Source organism: Gorilla gorilla, chromosome 6, assembly GCF_029281585.2.
Source record: "Gorilla gorilla gorilla isolate KB3781 chromosome 6, NHGRI_mGorGor1-v2.1_pri, whole genome shotgun sequence".
Taxonomy (NCBI): domain Eukaryota; kingdom Metazoa; phylum Chordata; class Mammalia; order Primates; family Hominidae; genus Gorilla; species Gorilla gorilla.
Genome location: NC_073230.2, coordinates 136,910,256 through 136,930,183, shown reverse-complemented (window position 1 = coordinate 136,930,183; position 19,928 = coordinate 136,910,256). Strand labels below are relative to the sequence as shown.

The 19,928-nt window shown below is 38.4% G+C and overlaps 1 protein-coding gene across 1 annotated transcript in view; it reads right to left on the bottom strand.

Moving 5' to 3' along the window:
* The window catches only part of SND1 (staphylococcal nuclease and tudor domain containing 1), a 437,174-nt gene that overhangs the window by 237,296 nt on the left and 179,950 nt on the right, over nt 1-19,928 (bottom strand). Inside the window, exon 12 of the mRNA XM_004046157.5 lies at nt 7,016-7,116. Coding sequence (XP_004046205.1) covers nt 7,016-7,116 — 101 coding nt within the window. The remainder of the gene's footprint in view (nt 1-7,015; nt 7,117-19,928) is intronic.

Below are 19,928 nucleotides of genomic sequence, written 5' to 3'. Positions count from 1 at the left end.
TATAGAACAAAAAAAGCAAAGGAAGTTTTAAAATATTTAGAGAAACATTACAATGAGACATGAAGCAAAAGTTACAACATAAACAGATTTGGAGAAAAGCCTTACTCTCTCCTGGGCTCTCCATGGTACACTTTGGGAAACTGACAAGGGGGAGCTTCCCAAGGATCAGTGCAGTAAATATTCAAGTCATCCATCCACAGCTTGGCACTCGACTCAACTGATAGTATAAAAAGCAAAAAGGGGAAAAGAAGAAGCTCTCACATACTTCAGTAAAGGATTTTGCTGATTTGTAGGATTCAAGGGTGCCATTATGAAAAGCTAAATTGAACTTCCATCAAGAAATGATGGTAATAAAGTGATCTGAAACCACATTTTCAAGGAAATAAGACTTGGCAGTATGAGGTTGCCATAGATAGCCAGCCACGAAATATCTGAACAAAAGAGACAGATTTGTCTGAAACTCAACAATATTTTCCTGACTGTAATCCTGAACCCTGTGCAACAGCCAAGTTCCTTCTTATAGTGTTTTATGGGACAAGTGTCTTAAAATGATTGCTATGCTTGAGCTGGCAGAGGACAGGCCTAGTTATTCAACTACTTCTTTCTCAAGTATTGTTAACTAAATGCCACATAGGTTTCTGATGTCCTCAGAATGGATAGGCACGCTTCTACTACTCAACACAGGAGAAGCAGCACAATTATATTAACCCAGCAGCCTATGATTTCCAGAAAACAATCTAAACTGCTCTTTTTGGGAAGGCGGAAGGTTTGGGTTGAGTTGGTTAGTGGTTTGTTACTGATTTAAGTGGAAAAAAACAACAACCCTCATTCTAGTGTCTTGTGTTCCTTCAAAGCAGGGCAGGAAGGGGGCTCAGCAGTTCTTTTCATTGACTATGATTAAAGCGTAAGTCACCAATCTGTGGGGAAAAAGGGTTGGCTATAATACAGACCCTACCTCCCGGCAGAGCCACTGCCATTATTAACACTGTAACCATACTTTCTCAAGTGCTGAAAAGGAACTTCAGGATGTTGTGGGCCTCTCTGGGTAAGATGACTAGGCCAGAAAAGAGCGATTCAAGAGGCTGCTTTTGCCCAAGTGTAGCTTGAAAGTCAGATATTAGTAATGTGTTTTAAGAATTGAAAACTCTGAGAGATAGGAGGTTTGGCTGACAGTGAAAAACCTCAAAGCTATACAACTGTAGTCAGAAAAGCTGGGGGCTGTATGACACTTATTCCTACTGTGACTGAGAAAAACCAAACTAGGATTAAAAAAGGATTATTCTAGCGGAGTAAGGATAAGACCTAACCTAATGGTTCAGTCACTAATAGAACAGCTGGGAGAAAAAAAGTATCCCTGCAAATTAGAACCAAAGAAAAAGCAAAAGCAAAGGCAGTGTTATTCTTTGCAAATTTAATAGTCTGGTTCATACAAATACATTAAAGGTAAGCGCTATCCACGAAGACTCTAAACAGACAGAAAGGATATTCATAAAGATGGCCTTGAAGCTGCTGCATGGGAAAGAATTATCTAAGATGTCCCGAGCCCCCACAGAACTTGGACAATACCTCTGATAGCAAGGTCTCATGCTCTGACAGCCATCAAGGCAGGTGGCAGTGGTGATGCATGCATCAAGAAAGAAGAGCAATGCAGGGAAGCAACAGAAGGAAAATATGAGAAAAATAAACAGAAAAAATAAAGTCACCTGTCTAAAAAGATGTGATCTTGTGCAGAAAATAAACAGGAATTTTCACTTGCTCACCTTTCAAGGTTCCATCTCTGTGCCATTCTTTAACTTTCACAAAATGGGCCATGTGTATTGTTTCCTATCATCCTGAAATACTTCACATAATGGGAAACAATAGGGAAGTGCCTTAGTGACTGTATCTTCTGGATATGTGACAGTTTTCCATGGATGAGGGGTGAGGTGGTGGTGAGAATGAGTGTGTGTATCTGTGCGGCTTACCCTAGTTATATTTTGTAGATGTCCCTTTCTAAATGTGAACACATTTTCTTCTAACACTTTTCTTTGAAAACGTGATATGCAGAAAGGCATGAGCAAGGAGTTAATAGATTCTAAGGGTTTGCCAAATTGGAGCTCAAAGTAATTGGGAAGTCCAGCACAGGGAAAGGTCACCTCAGAAAATCTCACTCTTCAAGAAGGCTCTGGCAAGAACGAAAGAAGGAGATTTTAATCACTGCAGCTAATTACATAGACGACTAAATCATAAGAAGAGTTATTTAAGTGTCTTAAATACAATAAAAAGTAATTAACAGGAAGCGCCATCTTGACAGCCTCATGTCACAAACCAGGCCTAAAACGATCAGCTAATTCCCAACCCAGGAACCACAGAATGAGAAAAGACTCAAAGTTTGATCTTTTTATTTTTTATTTAAACAGTTTTGATTAACAGATAACAACTCTTGCCAACTCCACAGTGAAGTTAATCAAGAAAAAAATTTTAATCTATTAGAGGAATGATGAACCTTGTTTTCATTGATTCCCCAGGGGAAACAGATAGGAAGCTGAAGCCTATGTCACACCAGCAAGGCCCTGCCAGCATCCTGTGATGCGACTCCTTCCCATACATCGAGAGGAAAAAAGGATTAGACTAAACCCTATAGAAGATACAGACAATTCACACTCTCTGCATGTGAAATGCATCTAAACTTTGGCTTTGAAATAACCCTTTAAGAGACACCATCTCATCTGCCTCTTTCTTCTCAGTCCCCTAAAATCACTAGTTTCAGAGAAGCTCTTCTGTAGTTACAGAAGTCTGCTGTTCTCTTTAATAACAGGAAAGCCACTAGGTGCTGTGAAGGCCTAAATGTAGGTGTATAAGCCGACAGATTACAACAAACATAATTTAGATAAGATTTCTTCTTAATTTCACATTTCTTCAAGACTGAACAGAGTGCACTTTTCAGAGGCTATGCAAGCCATAGAAGCTCTCTTTACTAACCCTTCCCTTAACTGACTTGCACATTCTATGTCCTCAGCATAGGGTACTGGCAGATGCCAGTGAGAGTGACTGAGAGCCACTGTACAACACCTGAGCACTTCTGTCCCAACCAGATGAGCCATTTGTTTTTGTCCCCAAATCTAGTTTAAACTGGTTGTGCTTGTTGTTTTAATTACATACTTCATTAAATATCATTGAAATACAAGCACACAAAGAGTGTGTATTTACTAAAACACTCGCATGTGTAAGCACAGGGGCAGCTCAACCCAGTTCACCTCTATTGTTTAAGCATTGTTTAAGTTGTCTTGCAGATGCAGCAGAGCACAAACTGCAAATCATGGAGACAGGGCATGTGCAACAGAAAAAGGTTTTACCTCCTATAACACTCAGAACCAATGTTTCCTCCCTATGGAAACAAGAAGGCCAGGACAAGACCAAAACCTGAGTACCAGAATCCTTTTAGAAGTAAAGGGTCAGTTATCTAGAAAGATCTGGTGCTGAAATCCACCATTCCATACCTTATCCTAAATGGCCAAGTTTAAAGTCCTCCAGTTAAACCTACCCTCCCAGCACTTCTGCACACCAAATAACCCTCCATAACCCATAAAAGTTTGACCTAACACCCAGATTGGGAAAACAGAATTGAGTCCTGCCTCCTGTCTCCTTGCCAGTTGACCTCACAATAAAGCCCTTTCTTTTCCCAAAAACCAGTGCCATATTATTGGCATCTAGGCACTTCGGGCAGCGAGCCCATTGCTCGATAACACATGCTTTAAAAAATTTAATAAAGAGGAAAGGCTTTAAAGTAGCTGCAAAATAAATATGTGTGGGACAACTGTAACAGATGAGGGGGTGTAAATCACAAAAATATAAGGTTCTATAATTAGTGTTTTTCAAGTCCTCATTTCAAACAGGAAGTTATGTAATTCAACAAGATATCAAATAGGTGGTCCATGCTGCCCAGACAGCAAAGATTTAAAAATATGTACACATTCTTATGTTTAAAATGAAAATAAAATATTTAAGACGTAGTGTTTTTTAACAAGCCTCTTCTCTGGCTAGTGTTTATAAATCACCATTAAGTAAGATAAAAGGCTCTTAGTAGTATAACTTAATTCTGAAAATAAGCTAAGTATTTGGAGATTCTTAATTACCAATACCTCAACTTTTCTATAATATTAATGGAGTTTTGTTTGTTTGTTTTTTGAGACAAAGTCTCACTCTATTGCCCAGGCTGGAGTGCAGTGGCACGATCTCGGCTCACTGCAACTCCCGCCTCCGGGGTTCAAGCAATTCTCCTGCCTCAGCCTCCCAAGTAGCTAAGATTACAGGCACCTGCCACCAGACTCAGCTAATTTTTTTTTTGTATTTTTAGTAGAGACGAGGTTTCACCATGTTGGTTAGGCTGCTCTCAAACTCCTGATCTCAGGTGATCCAACCGCCTCGGCCTCCCAAAGTGCTGGGATTACAGGCGTGAGCCACTGCGCCTGGCCAAAATTTTTTAAAGTATAGAAAATTCAGAAAAAAAAAGGATAAATAAAAACAAAAGCAAGGTAAAAGGAAAACAAACAGAAGCAGTGACTAAGATTAGAACACAGAACGTGTGCAGCTAGGTCTATTTGCTAGAGATGGCCTCTCTTTGGCAGTGAGCTTCCAATCATCAAATAAAAGAATAAAATTATCTGGGAGTCTCTCTGAATCTGCTGTGATTCTGGGGGCCGCCTGATAAAGAAAAATAAAAAACAGAATAAAATTATCAGTTATAAGTTTTACAGTACTGATTAGATAAAAACAAACCTGTGGTCATGCCTTAGATGCTACTAACATCCAAGTTATGCTTCATAAAGGAAGAGTTTGCAATAAAGTTAACGAATCACTCAACAAATTCATTGATTTCCTACCATATGCTAGATACTAGGGCTACAACAGGGAATAAGACACAAAATTCCCTATCTTTAGGGACACAACAGTCTAATGAAGGATGGTTTCAGTATCAGTAAATTCCTTACATTTCTCCTGTTTGCAGCCTACCCATTTAACCACAAAGTATAGTTCAGGATGAAAAACCGTATGAAGAAACTCATAATGCTTTCCAGGTACCTGCCAGGCTGGTCTAATCCAAGGAGACAATTTAAGTATCTAGAAGAGTACTTGTAAAATTCTTCTAAACTTGTACATGCTTCTAAACTTCTAAAAAAAAAAATTTACTTTGGTAAATCACAAAAAAAAGAATATTTCATACAATCCAATTACAAGAACTGGGAAGCAGAAAATTCAAGTTCATTATCTCTGGCACAAACCTGGAGTATAGATATTGTAGGTTGTCAATTAAGACCAACCAACCTGTGTTGTTAAACAGCCAACAGAATTGACACCTTCTTACAAGGACTCAAGAATGTAACAGAAACCCAGACTAGAACAGACAGCTACCCCACATTTGCAGAGAGGAAGGCTGAAAGAGTAATCTCTGTCAAAGCCAAAATAAACACAGTGGAGATCTCAAGGTTTTAAGGCACAAAGCATGGCCACAACACTCTGCCCTGTAAAGTATTTTAAATTATCTGTCTCAAATTATCTTAAAAATAAAAAGATTGCTATAAAATACTCCCTGAATATCTCATTTTAAGCAGCGTAAACTTATTTTTTAAATATTCTTCAGTGGTAACTAAAGGAGATAATCCATTCTAATAGAATGTTAAATACTGGTGGAGGCCACCTGCCAAAAATAAAGACACATGGTTTTGTACAACAGTGAAGTTGTTTTCACCAGTACTTAAAAGCAGCAGTATCTATGGAGATGGCTTTCTGTGGCAGTAAAAATATTTAGATAGAATACTAAGATTCCAGGTCTCTACAATAGGGAAGCATACAACTGACTCCTAAGAAGTGGTAACAAATTGGTAACAAATAACTATTGTAATTTATACAGATAGAATAATGACCAAAATATGTCCTAGTTTTTCCCAGTTCAAAAATATTACTTGATTTGTCAAGAACCTGCTTCTAACAAAACCTGTGATGGCGTGAAGGTAAACATCAAATGCCTATACTGAGCGCCTCCTGGCAAAGATGAAACCTCCAATTGTTGTGTGAACATTAACAACATTAATAAATATAGGATCGGTAGCAGTGGCTAAAGATAGTCATTTCCAAATGTGAAAGCACGAATGACGTGAAACAGGCTCCTGTTAGGAGACTTTCATGAAGCTAAGCAGCTACAAAATGCTTATTCCTTTCAGAGGCCTGCAATAGCTTGGAGGTACTTCTCCTAAGTGGCTTCACTGTACTTTCAGTAACACAATCCTTGTTTTGATGACAAACCTATTATTTTCTTCCCCATCAATATGCCCCCTTAAAAGAAATGAAAAATAACAGTTTGGTAACAACTAGCATATAAGATTGTTAAACAGAAAAGGAGACAATTACCATACTGGTATATTTTATGCAAAGTAAGAATTGCTATTGGGGACTGGCTGACTGTTGTAATATTTATTGTGGAAGCAGGGCCCAGCAGGCTTCCTCCTTCCCCTATCAGATATCTCCCCTGAAAGACTCTTCCTCAGCCTGCCTGCCAACAGACCTTGGAATCTAACCAGGTTACAGCCAGTACAGCAGAATAGGATGACCTCATCGTCTACTGATTACATACAAGAAAATGTCCAATTAACCTCTCCTCTTCTTCCCTCCTTGTTACCTGCTATTCTATACCTAGACTTCCTAAACCAATATGCAGAGACCATTTCAGACAGTATCTAGGGCTTGCTTGATACTCAATAAATGGCATTATTAATAGTAATGATGTGTACTTCATAGTGCCAGGCACACAGAGCCCAATAAATCTTAAATAACTACAATAATGAAAGTATACGATTAGCTAATGAGTGATTATAAAGTACTTACAAATATAAAGTGCTACACGGGCACATAATTATAAACCACTGAGTTAAGAGCAGGAGAAAGCAAAGCAGAGTGAAAGGAAGGAAAGATTCAAACGAGCAAAGAACTCTTAGCTACTTGAGATGACAGCTGAGTCCCTGCCAGCCAGAACACTCACATTCCTCCAATGGTGACAGTGGCACAGGTACGCTCTGAAAAGGCAGGCACTGTCTCTGTGGCTGGGCTGGCTGGTCTAATGTAGTCCACCGTCACATTGACCTGGAAACAAAGAATCAAGGGAATTAGGGTTGAGAGTCTGCAACATAGCTCACTAGCAGCCACATGTGCCTGCTCAACTGTGAAAGATCAGCTCACTCCAGTTTGGTTTTCTGAATCTAAGATTTTTAAAACCAATTAAAAGAAATAGCTGAGCAACAGACTGGGAGAAAATGTTTGCAAAAGACATAACTAATAAAGAACATTTATCTAAAATATACAAAAAACTCTTAAAACTCAACAATAATAAAACAACCTGATTTTAAAATGCAAAAGATCCAAACAGCTTACTAAAGAATACATACAGGTGGCAAATAAGAACAGGAAAAGATGTTCTACATTACATGTGATTAGAAAATTGCCAACTTAAACAACAATGAGATACCACTGCTCGTAGCATAGCCAAAATTCAGAACACTGACAACACCAAAGGCAGGCAAGGATGTGGAGCAATAGGAACTCTAATTCATTGATGGTAGGAATGCAAAATGATACAGCCACTTTGGAAGATAGTTTAGTCATTTCTTATAGAACTGAACATGTACTCTTACCATTTGATCCAGGCATACAGCTCCTTGAAATTTACTTGAGGAGTTGAAAACATACTTACACAAAACCTGCCCATGGATGTTAACAGTGGCTTTGTTCATAACTGTCAAAATGTGGAAGGAACCCATATATCCTTCAGTAGGTGAATGGATAAATTGTGGTATATCCAGATGACAGAATATTATTCAGTGATAAAAAGAAATGAGCTATCAAGCCATGAAAAGACATGGAGGAAGCTTAGACATATATTACTAAGTGAAAGCAGACACTTTAAAAGGTGTACTGTATGATTCCAACTATACGACATTCTAGAAAAGGTTAAACTACAAAGACAATAAAAATATCAGTGGTTGCCAGGAGTTAGAATGAGAGAAGGAATTTTGCCAGGAGTTATAGGCAGAGAATACGGAATTTTTAGCGCAATGAAACTATTCTGTACGACACTATAGTGGTGAATACATGCCACTATACATATATCAAACCCCACAGATGATATAACACCAAGCACAAACCCTATGGACTTTGTGTGATAATGATGTGTTAAGGTAGGTTCAACAATTGTAATAAATATACCACTCTGGTGTGGAAGATTGTGTGTAGGGGGCAGAAGGTATATGGGAAATCTCTGTAACTTCTGCTCAATTCTCCTGTTAATCCAAAACTGCTCTAAAAAAAAAAGTCCATTTTAAAAAGAAAGAAAAAAGCTGATAACCAAAGATGTAAATCAAACAACTAAACACATAGGCCCCCACAGCAATTTTACTTTACAGAGAAGAGGTTTGCAACATTCCTGTTGGACTCCTAGACATTATGATAAAGCAGTGCTTTAACCTCTTCTGGGTCAGACTACTTTGAAAACCTGTATTTAAAAATATGAACTGCCTCCATAGAAAAACTCCATATAATCTGTCTGTCACAGCTTCCTAAGGACCAGATTAAGAGCTATTAAGAACAACAAACAAGGTGGGCACAATAGCTTGCTCCTATAACTGCAGCACTTTGGGAGGCCCAGGTAGAAGAATTGCTTGAGCCCAGGAGTTCAAGACCAGTATGGGAAACAAAGCAAGACCCCCATCTCTCTGAAAAATAAAAAATATAAATAAATAAATAAATAAATAGAAGAACAAACAAGATAACAATTACAAAGATGCTTGGAATTGGTTTCACAGTATGTAAATCAAAAAGATACAGCTAATTAAGCCCAACACCAACATAGTTGAGAGTTAAGCAGTGTGGAGGTGGGGGAGATAGAATGGACTAGATGAATCCTTAGATTTTGAATTAATTTTGCAGACAGGAAGTTAGAAGCATAAAATGCAAAAATGGTTTAACCCTAGAATACACTAAATAAATGGATACGGACACACTAAACAATGCTTTTTCATTATGAAAACTTTGAAGATAAACATAGTATCCTGTAGCAAACATATAGTGCATGTCTTTACAGAATGAAGGTGTAGGCTTGGTTTGGGTCAAAACCAAGGTTTACAAACCCACACTGAAGAGGTGCATGGGGATCAAGGAGACGGAAGCCATCTCCACAGTCTGGAATCCCTTTTCTAAATACATCTTCAGCTCTCACTGATCAGCTTAAAGACAGCATATTGCAGAAGCATGGAGTTCAGCCACACTGCTAGTGAGCACCATTAAAATCCTTTCAAACTGTCTTCTCTTCAAAAACTCATCTTGAAAATGAACATGGAAATCTGGAAAAGGACAGATGCCTCAAAATTCCAACTGTCAGATCACCCACTTGAACACTCCATTGAATCATGCTTTAGAAGCAGCAGAATGGAGCCATATCAGAGCCCAAGCCAATTAAGGGCTGAGGTTAAGGTAAATCATTCTTATGAGAAGTATGGTCATAGCACAACAACACAGAAAGTAAGAAAATATAAAGATGACTCCTAAAATTAGATACCTAGCTTTAAATTATTGCAAGGTCTTAACAACTACTCTAAAACTCAGGAAATGAGTAAAAATGTGAGAAATGTGTTCAGATGGGGACTGAACAACTAGTGCCCTCCAACAAAAAGGTTTTTAATACTTTCCCTGCATGTTGCTGGCCAGAGTTAATACAGGCCAAAAAAAGGGCAAGGAATGAGAGGGCTGCACACAGACAGGCCTGAGTAACTCAGAACCAGGGAAGGGAAGAAGTGGTCTTGATGCTAATATACCCTGGAACTCTCCTCAGACAAGGCCTCACAACTAGCTTATAGAAGCAGGTGAGGAAAACAACAAGATAGCTGGAGTCATGGCAAAAAATCACGAGTGTACAGAAGGTAGACAGTGAAGGTGGCTATACCATGTAAAGTATCTCAGGGCCCATTTTAAATAGGACAAGGCCACAGGGTATGGTCCAATTTGGGTGCATTCGCTGGGAAGTTAATAAATATGTGGAAATGAGGAAAGAGGTCCATGTATCTTTCGTGCTTTCACCCAATCCATCTAACAAGCTTGAGCCCTCAATTCTACTACCTAGGGAAAAAATCAGCACTGCCTAAAAAAAAAAAACTAAGTTAATCTCAAGGTTACCTTGCACCTCCCAATGCCAAACCTCCTTCTCAGTAGGCAGACAGGGGTGGGACAGCAGCTTTTTAGCACAGAGGAACATTAGCTCTCAACCCAGAGAGAGAGCTAATTCATCAAGAGGGCTAATTCACCATGCCACATGTGTGGGAGTAATAATAGGAGGAATAATAAACAAAAGTGAACACCTGTGTATCTCTCAGGCCAGAAGGCCAAAGTGAGGTGCTGTTCCAAAACTGTCTTCCAGGGAAATCAGTGGGAAGACAAAAAAATTTTAATCTTCAATAACCAAAAGAAACAACTACATTCATCTGCCAATTAATTGTTTCCCATATTGAGAGAATAAGAACTGTAAATAAGTCAGAGATTAAACAGTTATTTGTGGATGCAACATTATTAAAGAAAATCTGAAATACAAATGAGGCCCTGAGAATAGCCCACAGCCAAGATATACACCTGCAGGCAGCTATGACAAATCAGGAATTAAAGTCAATGTGTAATTAGCATTTGTGTCCCTCCCCTGTGGATTCTGAGATCTCTTCCTCTACCCTGGAATTTTTCATCTCAAGATATTCATCACTGACCTGTCAATCACTTGAAAAAGAACCATGGTTTTAACAGCTTCAATTAAAACCACTGTAAATCTTAGCAACATCTTCGTCTAAATAAATGATAACCTGAATTTTGTGTTTGTGGGTAAGTATGTATAAAACGGCATGAGAGAAGAAACTGATTAATATAGATGGGTTCTCCTTTTTAAGATATTCCTGAAATATTTTGTATGCAAGTATTTTACGAATACATGACCAAGGGCTATATAACTGACTCAGACCCTGATCCCTGTTTATAGCAATGAGTGACCACAAAGAGCCCTGGGCTCTTGCTTGGTGCTACTTGAAGCTCCCTTACAAATGAGGCACGTAACATTTTTGGGTCTCAGTTTCCCTTGACCTTAAAAATGAGAGCACTAGATTAGAACATCAGAGCATCATTTCACTCTAGAATTCTAAAAGATAATTTAGTCAGACATGGGGTACTATATACTGTTTTCTTAAATCTTTGTATTTCCTACCTTACATTTACTACATTGTATTGGAACACACCAACTGTAAGCTCCAAGAGTGGGGAGACCATGTCTTATTCACTCAAAGAGCTGGCATGGGCCTGTAAGGCAGGAGACTATGCAGTAAATGTTTGTTGCATGAGTAAATATATAATCAATAATCTTTTCAGACATAACATTATGAAGGATACCTTTGAAGTGGGAAGGCAGGGCATCCTGAGGACCATTTTGTCAAGCTGTTGATCATTCTGCTGTTTTATATAGTAAAAATATATTTATTTAAACCGTGGGGGATAGGGAGGAGGAACTGGGGGAGGAGCAATATTTTAAAGCTGTGATAAAGCTCTAGCGCAAACAACCATGAAAGATGAAGCAAGCCAAATATGAAACATACATACTTTCTCATATTATTTATTCCTCAAAGAGGTTCTCAAAGGTAAGAGGGTAGCAGGTAACCTTGGTCTATTAGATTATAGAATTTTCCTTGAAAGCAATTTCAGGGACCCTTCAGAGGAACTAAGATGGTAACTTCAAACTAAATTTATATATTAATTGCTTGTAAAGTCTGGAATAGTTTAGAATAGAACAGCTATGGGCCACACAACAGAATTCTCAGGCTCTCTGGATATTCTTCATACAATGTATGACTAGAACAGTATCAAACCACCAAAGAACTTCACAGACTGATGCTGATGATAACAAAACGCCAAAAAGTGAACTACCTAAGCATAAAAGGTTAGAGGAGGTAGGAAGGAAAACAACTGCAGAGCCACATTTCCAGGTTGTAGCCTGAGCTTAGTTTTAATATAACTAGAGCTGTTACGTAAGGCTTTGGGGCATAATCGCCACATAATCCCACCCACTATTCCACATAGCCACTCATAAATTCACAAAGAGCTAAATAAACACCTTGCCTCTCAAAATAACCCCTTTATTACCCCTCTCATGACAGAATTTCCAGACTTTATGGAAAGCCTCTACACACCCCTAATACTGAAAAGACGACACCATCTGGCCTAAGTCCCACGGATGCTGCCTAGAAACAAAAGTAAGTAAAATGGAATGTTTCACATAGGCTCGATAAGAACACGGACACTTCAGAACAGCCAGGCTGCAGTGACTGGTTCCCAGCAATTCTAGAAAGGAGCTGTGTGAACTTGGATAAGCGACCTAACTTCTCTGCTTATGTTTAACACATTTACTGTGCGTATCTCACTGCTGTAGGAAGATACATATGTATCATTTAGAACAGTGCTTGAATCATTGTACGTTCTATCTAAGCGCCAGTTATTTTTAGATAAACATGTACTAATTTTCTTAGGGCCGTGTCTGGCACAGAGTTAAATGCTAAATAAGTATCCATGAGATAAACACATACACAAATACATACATGCATAAATCAGATACATGTTGATTTAAATCATTAGACTTTGGAAATCATCAGGCAGAAAGACTAAATTAAATACACTTTTCTCTTTAAAGAGCCACAGCAAACAAAAATATGTAGTACTTCATACATATTCATCCCAACTTAGAGCTAAGTAAGGATTATTTTAAAGAATGATACACTATTTAGTATTTATTTAGATATTTAACATTAATTTTGCAGCTACCAGTTATTGGATATTTTATTTACCAAAGACAATTGAAGCACAGTGTTGTGAACCATTTCAAATAATAGGTTAACTAGGGATATTTGGGGCAGGATACTTCTTGCCTTACTAAATTAGGAAGACAGTGAACATCAAATAGTAACCAAGTTTCCATTTGCTTTGGGCTTAACAGTGTAGGATATAATAAATTTCTCTTCAAAGGTTTTTAGCCTGTAAATTGTTAAGTACGATGAGTTCTGAGATCCTCTTCAAAGAACCAGTGCATCAGTATGTTCAGCTCCCCTGTTCCTTGTTCTCCATTTTAAAGTTTAACTTCCTCATTCTCCTTGCCCCTAGTTTCAGTAAACAACCTTTTCCACCAGTTCTAACCAGTAGTTGACATCTGTTCCCCTGGTCACCTGCTCCGTCCTTTGAGTCACCCCTGGTCACCTGCTCCATCCTGAGTCACTCCTGGTCACCTGCTCTGAACTGAATCATCCTGAGTCACCTGTTCTGTAAGCCCTTCCCACCAAACTACTCATTCCGCCACTCAGGCTCGTACCCCTGCTCTCTTTAAAACAGCCAATCGGAATTAGCTTAGACTGTGCGGTCCAACCCTAGCCAACAGGGGAACAACATAGCAGTAGGGGCTACCTGCACGTTCCCCTCCCTTGTTGAAGTGTGCTCTCACCATTACTCCATCCAGGAGTCGCACCCTTCTATAGAAGTAAAAATTGCCTTGCTGAGAAAATTAAATTTATGTTCGAGTGCTATTTCTCTTGCAGCACTGAAAATTTATTTATAACAACAGGATCTTCCATACAAAGTGCTCCTTAATATTTACATAATGTAGTTTTAATACTTTATATTATCATTCTAAACTTATAAAAGTGATACATATTTTTAAACATTTTAAAACACACATCAATCACCCATTCATTGAGGTACAGGAAGAGCTTCAAAACAAATTGCTAAGGAGCCTGTTGGTCCTGCCTCTGGGCATGCTCTGAGCTTACCTCCAAGCTAATTCAGACATTAGCCGTTGTGGAACTGCTCATCTTTCAAGAGAGGATGTTAAACTTACCTCCTTCTAGGCAAGTACTGTGTAATGGAAATATAATAAGTGACAAATGAGACCCACATGTGTATGTTCACATTTTCCTAGTAGCAATGTTGAAACATTAAAAAGAAACAAGTGAAATTAATTTTAATATGATTTTTTATTTAATGCAAAATTTCTAAAACATCGTGTCAATATATAACAAATATTATAAAAGTATTCAGATCTTTTTTTGTATTAAATCTTTACTATCTGGTGTGTACTTTACAAACATCTCAATTTGGACCAGCCACACTGCAATGCTTAAAACTCAGTGGGCATTCCCAGAGTATCAGTTAAGGCACAAGTCTTAGCCTCATTCCTCTATCCTATCTGTGGTTCTGATTTCTCTCTGTATTTTTCCCTGTGAACGTATGTTTTATGAATCTTTGTAAACATTCTTAAACCAAATATGAAAAAAATATGATATAAAAACCCTGGTATCAAAAATAAAATATTTAGCCTTCATTTTCTTTTTCAAATCTATTATCTGACTAGATTACAAAGATAAGCCACATACATTTTTAGTTCAGAAAAAGAATTTCAGGTGTGAGGATAAATTTATACACTGAGGGAAAAATCCCTTAGTCTGTACTATATATGTAAAATATATTCTATTCAGTAGTTTGGTGAAGGTATTTTTCAGTTCCTTCTACCAATTCAATAGCTGAATTTTATTAATTCCTGATTTGTCAACTTGATTCTAGAATTCTTTACCTTAGTGTTTGAAGTTTATTCTAATGGATGGATGGTGGGTAGATGGTGGCTGTGGCCAGAAACTCAGGTTAAGAAATAACTGTTTTTGTAGTTAACAATTAAGGCTTCTGTTAATTGCTGATATTATTAAAAAGAAAACAAATAACTGGTAGATGTAACCTACTTATTTTTATACATTTTTATAATTATAAAATGCTGAAATTTACCTCTTCCATCAGGACATCTTTGAGCTCTGCAACAACCTTTATAAATACGTTCAGAAAAAATTATACATTTTGTTGTCTCATCTATGCTACAAAGATTAGGAGACATAAACCAATGCTCCCTTCCTAACTCTCCAATCCAGCCCAGATGTATTCTGTAACACCCCCTTCCAAATCATTGTAATTAGGTGCTTAGGCTGGTTGTTTCTTCACATGTATTTATGCTGCTCTCTCCCATCTAAAATCACCATCCTACCCCCAAACCCCAAAACTATTTTGAGTACATTTCATTTTCATCAATGGAATTTTAATCTATAATGCCTATAAACCTTTATAAACACAGTTAGAAAGTGTTCTTATTTGATACATTTTTGACAAAATGAGTCTCCTATCCCAACCACTCCTCTGTCCCCGGGATGTGCAGATGCTTTTATCTGTTTTGAGGGGAAAGGTAAAATACAGCTGAATATGGCATCCATGGAGATGTTAAGAGTCTCTATCTGACATCACGCATTCATTTAAGTGGACATCACTGCTCCCTGATAAACCTTCACTTCGGTAAATATTTAATTAGGAGCATACACAAACTCGAGATCCACAAAACATTAAAACATTTTAGGTAAGGGGCCATTAGAAAATGGCAAAGATTTCTAGAAGTAGTGATAACAACCTGAAAACAAACATAATAAAATGATCTGAAAATATACTGACCAAGCAGTTTCTACATGGAAGTAAATAATAGGCACATATAAACATCAAATTTTGACAAATGACAATATTTTAAATAAATCTGAGGGGTACCTTAGAGAAAGACACAGAGATCACTATTTGAAAATAGTGATCCCAGCTTCCAGCAGTTTCATTAAATCTCGATTCTCCAGGACTTATAATCCTACAAACATACTTAAAAAGTATAATGTGTGTTTGTGCTAATGCTCCATTATCTTACTCATTATTTTATCACAGGCATAACTCACACCAATACCTACTTTTAATACAACCTGCTTGTCCCTAAGGAGGAATGTCAAAAGGTTTCAGAGGCACTACTGGAAACTGTCCCTTGTGTAGCCTGCATGTCCCTTCTTATTCCTCACCAGAGCTGCCAACTCCCATTGCCTTCCTCTAAAGGATGAAAGTTGAGGGTGGGTCTTTTTTCTCCATTATACAAGCGTCAATCACCGTCATCTATGGCCAAAATTTCCAAGGTCACCAGCAGTCAGGAGAAATTAAATCACTTTTTCCAGAACTCTCCCTGGAGGAGTTCCAGCCACACAAGCAGCACAAATTTTACATGGAGATACTTCTGCCTTTATGTCAAATACACCCAATGTCACCCAATCTTTAAAACAACAGCAGTAATGAAACTATGATGAGAGGAACAAGAATATGAAGAAAGCAGACTTGCTTAATGGCTTCTAAGAATAATTAGTGGTGGGAAAGGGGATATTATTAAGAAATGGATAAAAACAAAAGGTTACATTACATTTGCTCTGTCTATAAAGATTTTGAATGCCTGCACCCCCCAAAATACCAGGGAAATCTAATCAATAAAAGTGGGGACTAAAGTATTCACCCTGCCAAGAGTTCCAATAAACTCCTATTTCCCTGGGGAGTAGGTAGTGCTTGGGTGAGCAAAACCAGAACACAAAAGCCATTCTGCATCGACTACCATTCAGAGCACTCCCATTTCTCCAGCATGCCCATGAGCTGGCATCAAGAAGGCACTCAGACAAGGAAAATATATGTTTAGGTAAATTAAATAAAGGCCAAAGTTAGAATGGTGAGCTGACCTCAAGGATGTATATAATGATGTCAAAGGAAAATCATGAAGAAAAAACACAATAATTCTTTAGGAATACACGCCAATGACTAAATAACACAAGGATACAGCACTTGTGTATATAAATTGTCAGTTTCGTGGCTAAGTAAACATTCCAAGAAAATCAGGTATCAATATCAGCCTTTCTTCCTGTAAACATACCACACCATCCCTCTATTTCACAAAGTAGAGGCCTACTAAATGAAGCAAGGTTCCATGATCAAAGGCACAGCGTGCATAGAACAATGACAACTAAAGTCACAGACACCGATCAAAGACCATCCTGCATTGTATCTGTGTCTCCCTTCAAATTCAGGTCTCTTGATTTACAGTCATTGTTTTGGAAAACAGTGAACAGGCACACAACCAACTCCTTGGCCTACAATTACACACATTCACAAACTGGGCAGTTACCAGTGGAGGATAAGTCTAGATCAAACCATTTCTCAGTTCCACAGTGTTCCAGTTTCCACTCCTAAATTATCAGAAATATGATGCAAAAATATTGCTTAGCTTTCCAAAAAAATTAAAAATAGAATTACCATATGATCCACCAATTCCACTTCTAGGTATACATCAGTGGAATTGGAAGCAGGATCTTAAAGAGATATCTCAATACCCAGGCTCACAGAAGAATTTATTTACAACAGCCAAAGGTGGAAGCAACTGACATACCCATTGTTGGATAAGTAGATAAACAAAATATGGTAGATACATACAATAGAATGTTATTCAGCTTTAAAAAGGAAGGAAATTCTCATTATCTTGAGGACATTATAAGTGAAAGCAGTCACAAAAAAAAAAAAAAACTTACTTACAAAAAAGAATACTGTGTGATTCCATTTAAATAAGGTACCTAGAGTAGTCAAATTCTTAGACCAAAAATGGGAACGTGGTTGACAGGGGATGGAGAGATTTATTTAATGGGTATAGAGTTTCGATTGTGCAAGAGGAAAGAAAAAGTTCTGGGGATGCACAGTGATGGTTGCACAACAATGTGAATGAATGTGCTTAATGTCACTGAATTGTACACTTAAAATTGAATAAGAAGGTAAATTTTATTTTATGTATCTGCCTTTCTCTCTCTCTCTCTCTCCCCCCCCCCCCCCCAGGCTGTTCTGCCCACACATTAGTAAATAACAGCAGCAGGAGCGAGGCAACTCTGAACCCAAACCCAGCTAACTCCTGAATCTACTGGTTACTTCAATAAGACAGTTCAGGCTGGGTGTGGTGGCTCATGCCTGTAATCCCAGTATTTTGGCAGGTCAAGGTGGGTGGATCATTTGAGGTCAAGAGTTCGAGACCAGCCTGACCAACATGGTGAAACCCAGTCTCTACCAAAAATACAAAAATTAGCCAGGCATGGTGGTATGTGCCTTTAGTCCCAGCACTCGGGAGGCTGAGACATGAGAATCACTTGAACCTTGGAGGCAGAGGTTGCGGCGAGCCAACATCGCGCCACTGCACTCCAGCCTGGGTGACAGAGCAAGACTCCATCTCATTAAAAAAAAAAAAAAAAAAAAAAAGACAGTTCAATCACATTCCCAAGAAAATATACGGATGGTTTCCCAAAACCATAATTAGAAGTCATGTTCAATAACCCCTAAATAAGGACACAGAAGTCTCCGGTTGTCATATAAGATAAAATAGTCTACCTTTTAGGCCACCTTTCTCAGGATATAAAATACACTTGGCTATTTTCTTACATTCTGAAAAGAGTCAACACTCTAAGAAAGTGGTCCCCAACCTTTTTGGCACCAGGGACCGATTTTGTAGAAGACAATTTTTATATGGATGGTGGGGAGGATGATTTCGGGATGAAACTGTCCCACCTTCAGATCATCAAGCATTAGATTCTCATAAAGAGCATGAGACCTAGATCCCTCGCATGTGCAGTTCACACTAGGCTTTGCACTTCTACGAGAATCTAATGCTGCTGCTGATCTGACAGGAGGCAGAGCTCAGGCAGTGACGCTGGCTGGCCTGCTGCTAATGTCCTGCTGTGCAGCCTGCTTCCTAACAGGCCAGGGACCAGTACCGGTCCGCAGTCCGGGGCTTGGGGACCCTTGCTCTAAGGCACAAGCTGCATGTCTACCACAAGTCAACCCAAATATGCCTTTCTTACCATTTCTCAGAGGCAGTCGTAGAAGGGGGATAAGAATAGTCTATGGCTCACTGACTTCCTATAAAATTGACAAATTTTGATGTCCTGCGCTGTGACAGAATTTTTCTATGAAGAATTGTCTGCCTTAGAGATCTATCACGTGCAGATCTACAGAATTTTCAGTGCATTCACCATCATTTTCCCACCTTTATCTACTTCTCTAGTTGCTGAATTTAATCACTGTTGTCTGTGCTTTTGTCCAATGAACTTCCAATTTCCACATGCTTCTCTAAGTGGTATTTTTCACTGTTGGCAGGAGTCTAAATTATTATAACATCATTGGAGGTCAGGCTGGCAATTCTACTAACATTTAATATGTGGATGTCCTTTAACCCAGCAGTTCCACTTCTAGGAATTCGATCTACAGAAACAAAGATGTATGTACAAACGTGGTGTCCTTTGCATTCATAGTAGTTTAACACAAATGCATAATTACAAGTTGAGATTTCAGTAATCTTAAATCTCATGAGTTATAAGTTGGCAGAAACCTTGCCTATCTTTTTCACCTACATATTACCAATACTGAATAAATATGATGTAGCTGCTGAGAACACGTGGGAGCTACACATTCTGCTATGGAAAGATGTCCAAAGAGAAAAGCAAATGAACAATGGTAAATATGATATAATCCTATCAGGGGAACAAAAGTGAGGGAAACATGGAACAGAATCCAGAGGAACATACTTGGCACTGTAGAAGGGCTTATCTTCAAAGGTGCAATTATAAGGTACTTCCAATTTTTCACATCGTACATTTCCACAGGGATTAAAATGTTTAAATTACATTTGGAAAGGGGAAAAATTTGATTAAGTCTTAAGAGAAACAATACGGTGAGCTAAGTAAATATATAAAGAAAACATCTGCCTTTAAAAACAAAAAACAGCAAAAAACACAAAAAAGTAGCCTCCTCACAAGCAGGGTCTTCACCTTTGAGCATCTGTTTCATCACAATAGTTCCCACACTGAGGCCATGGTCACTGCTCAGTAATGTCTGCCAACCAGTAAGGATTATGCAGGGCAGGCTAAACACTGTTAGAAGGACATGATCATGAGGGCTTCCGGGTGCCCAGTGGTGTACTG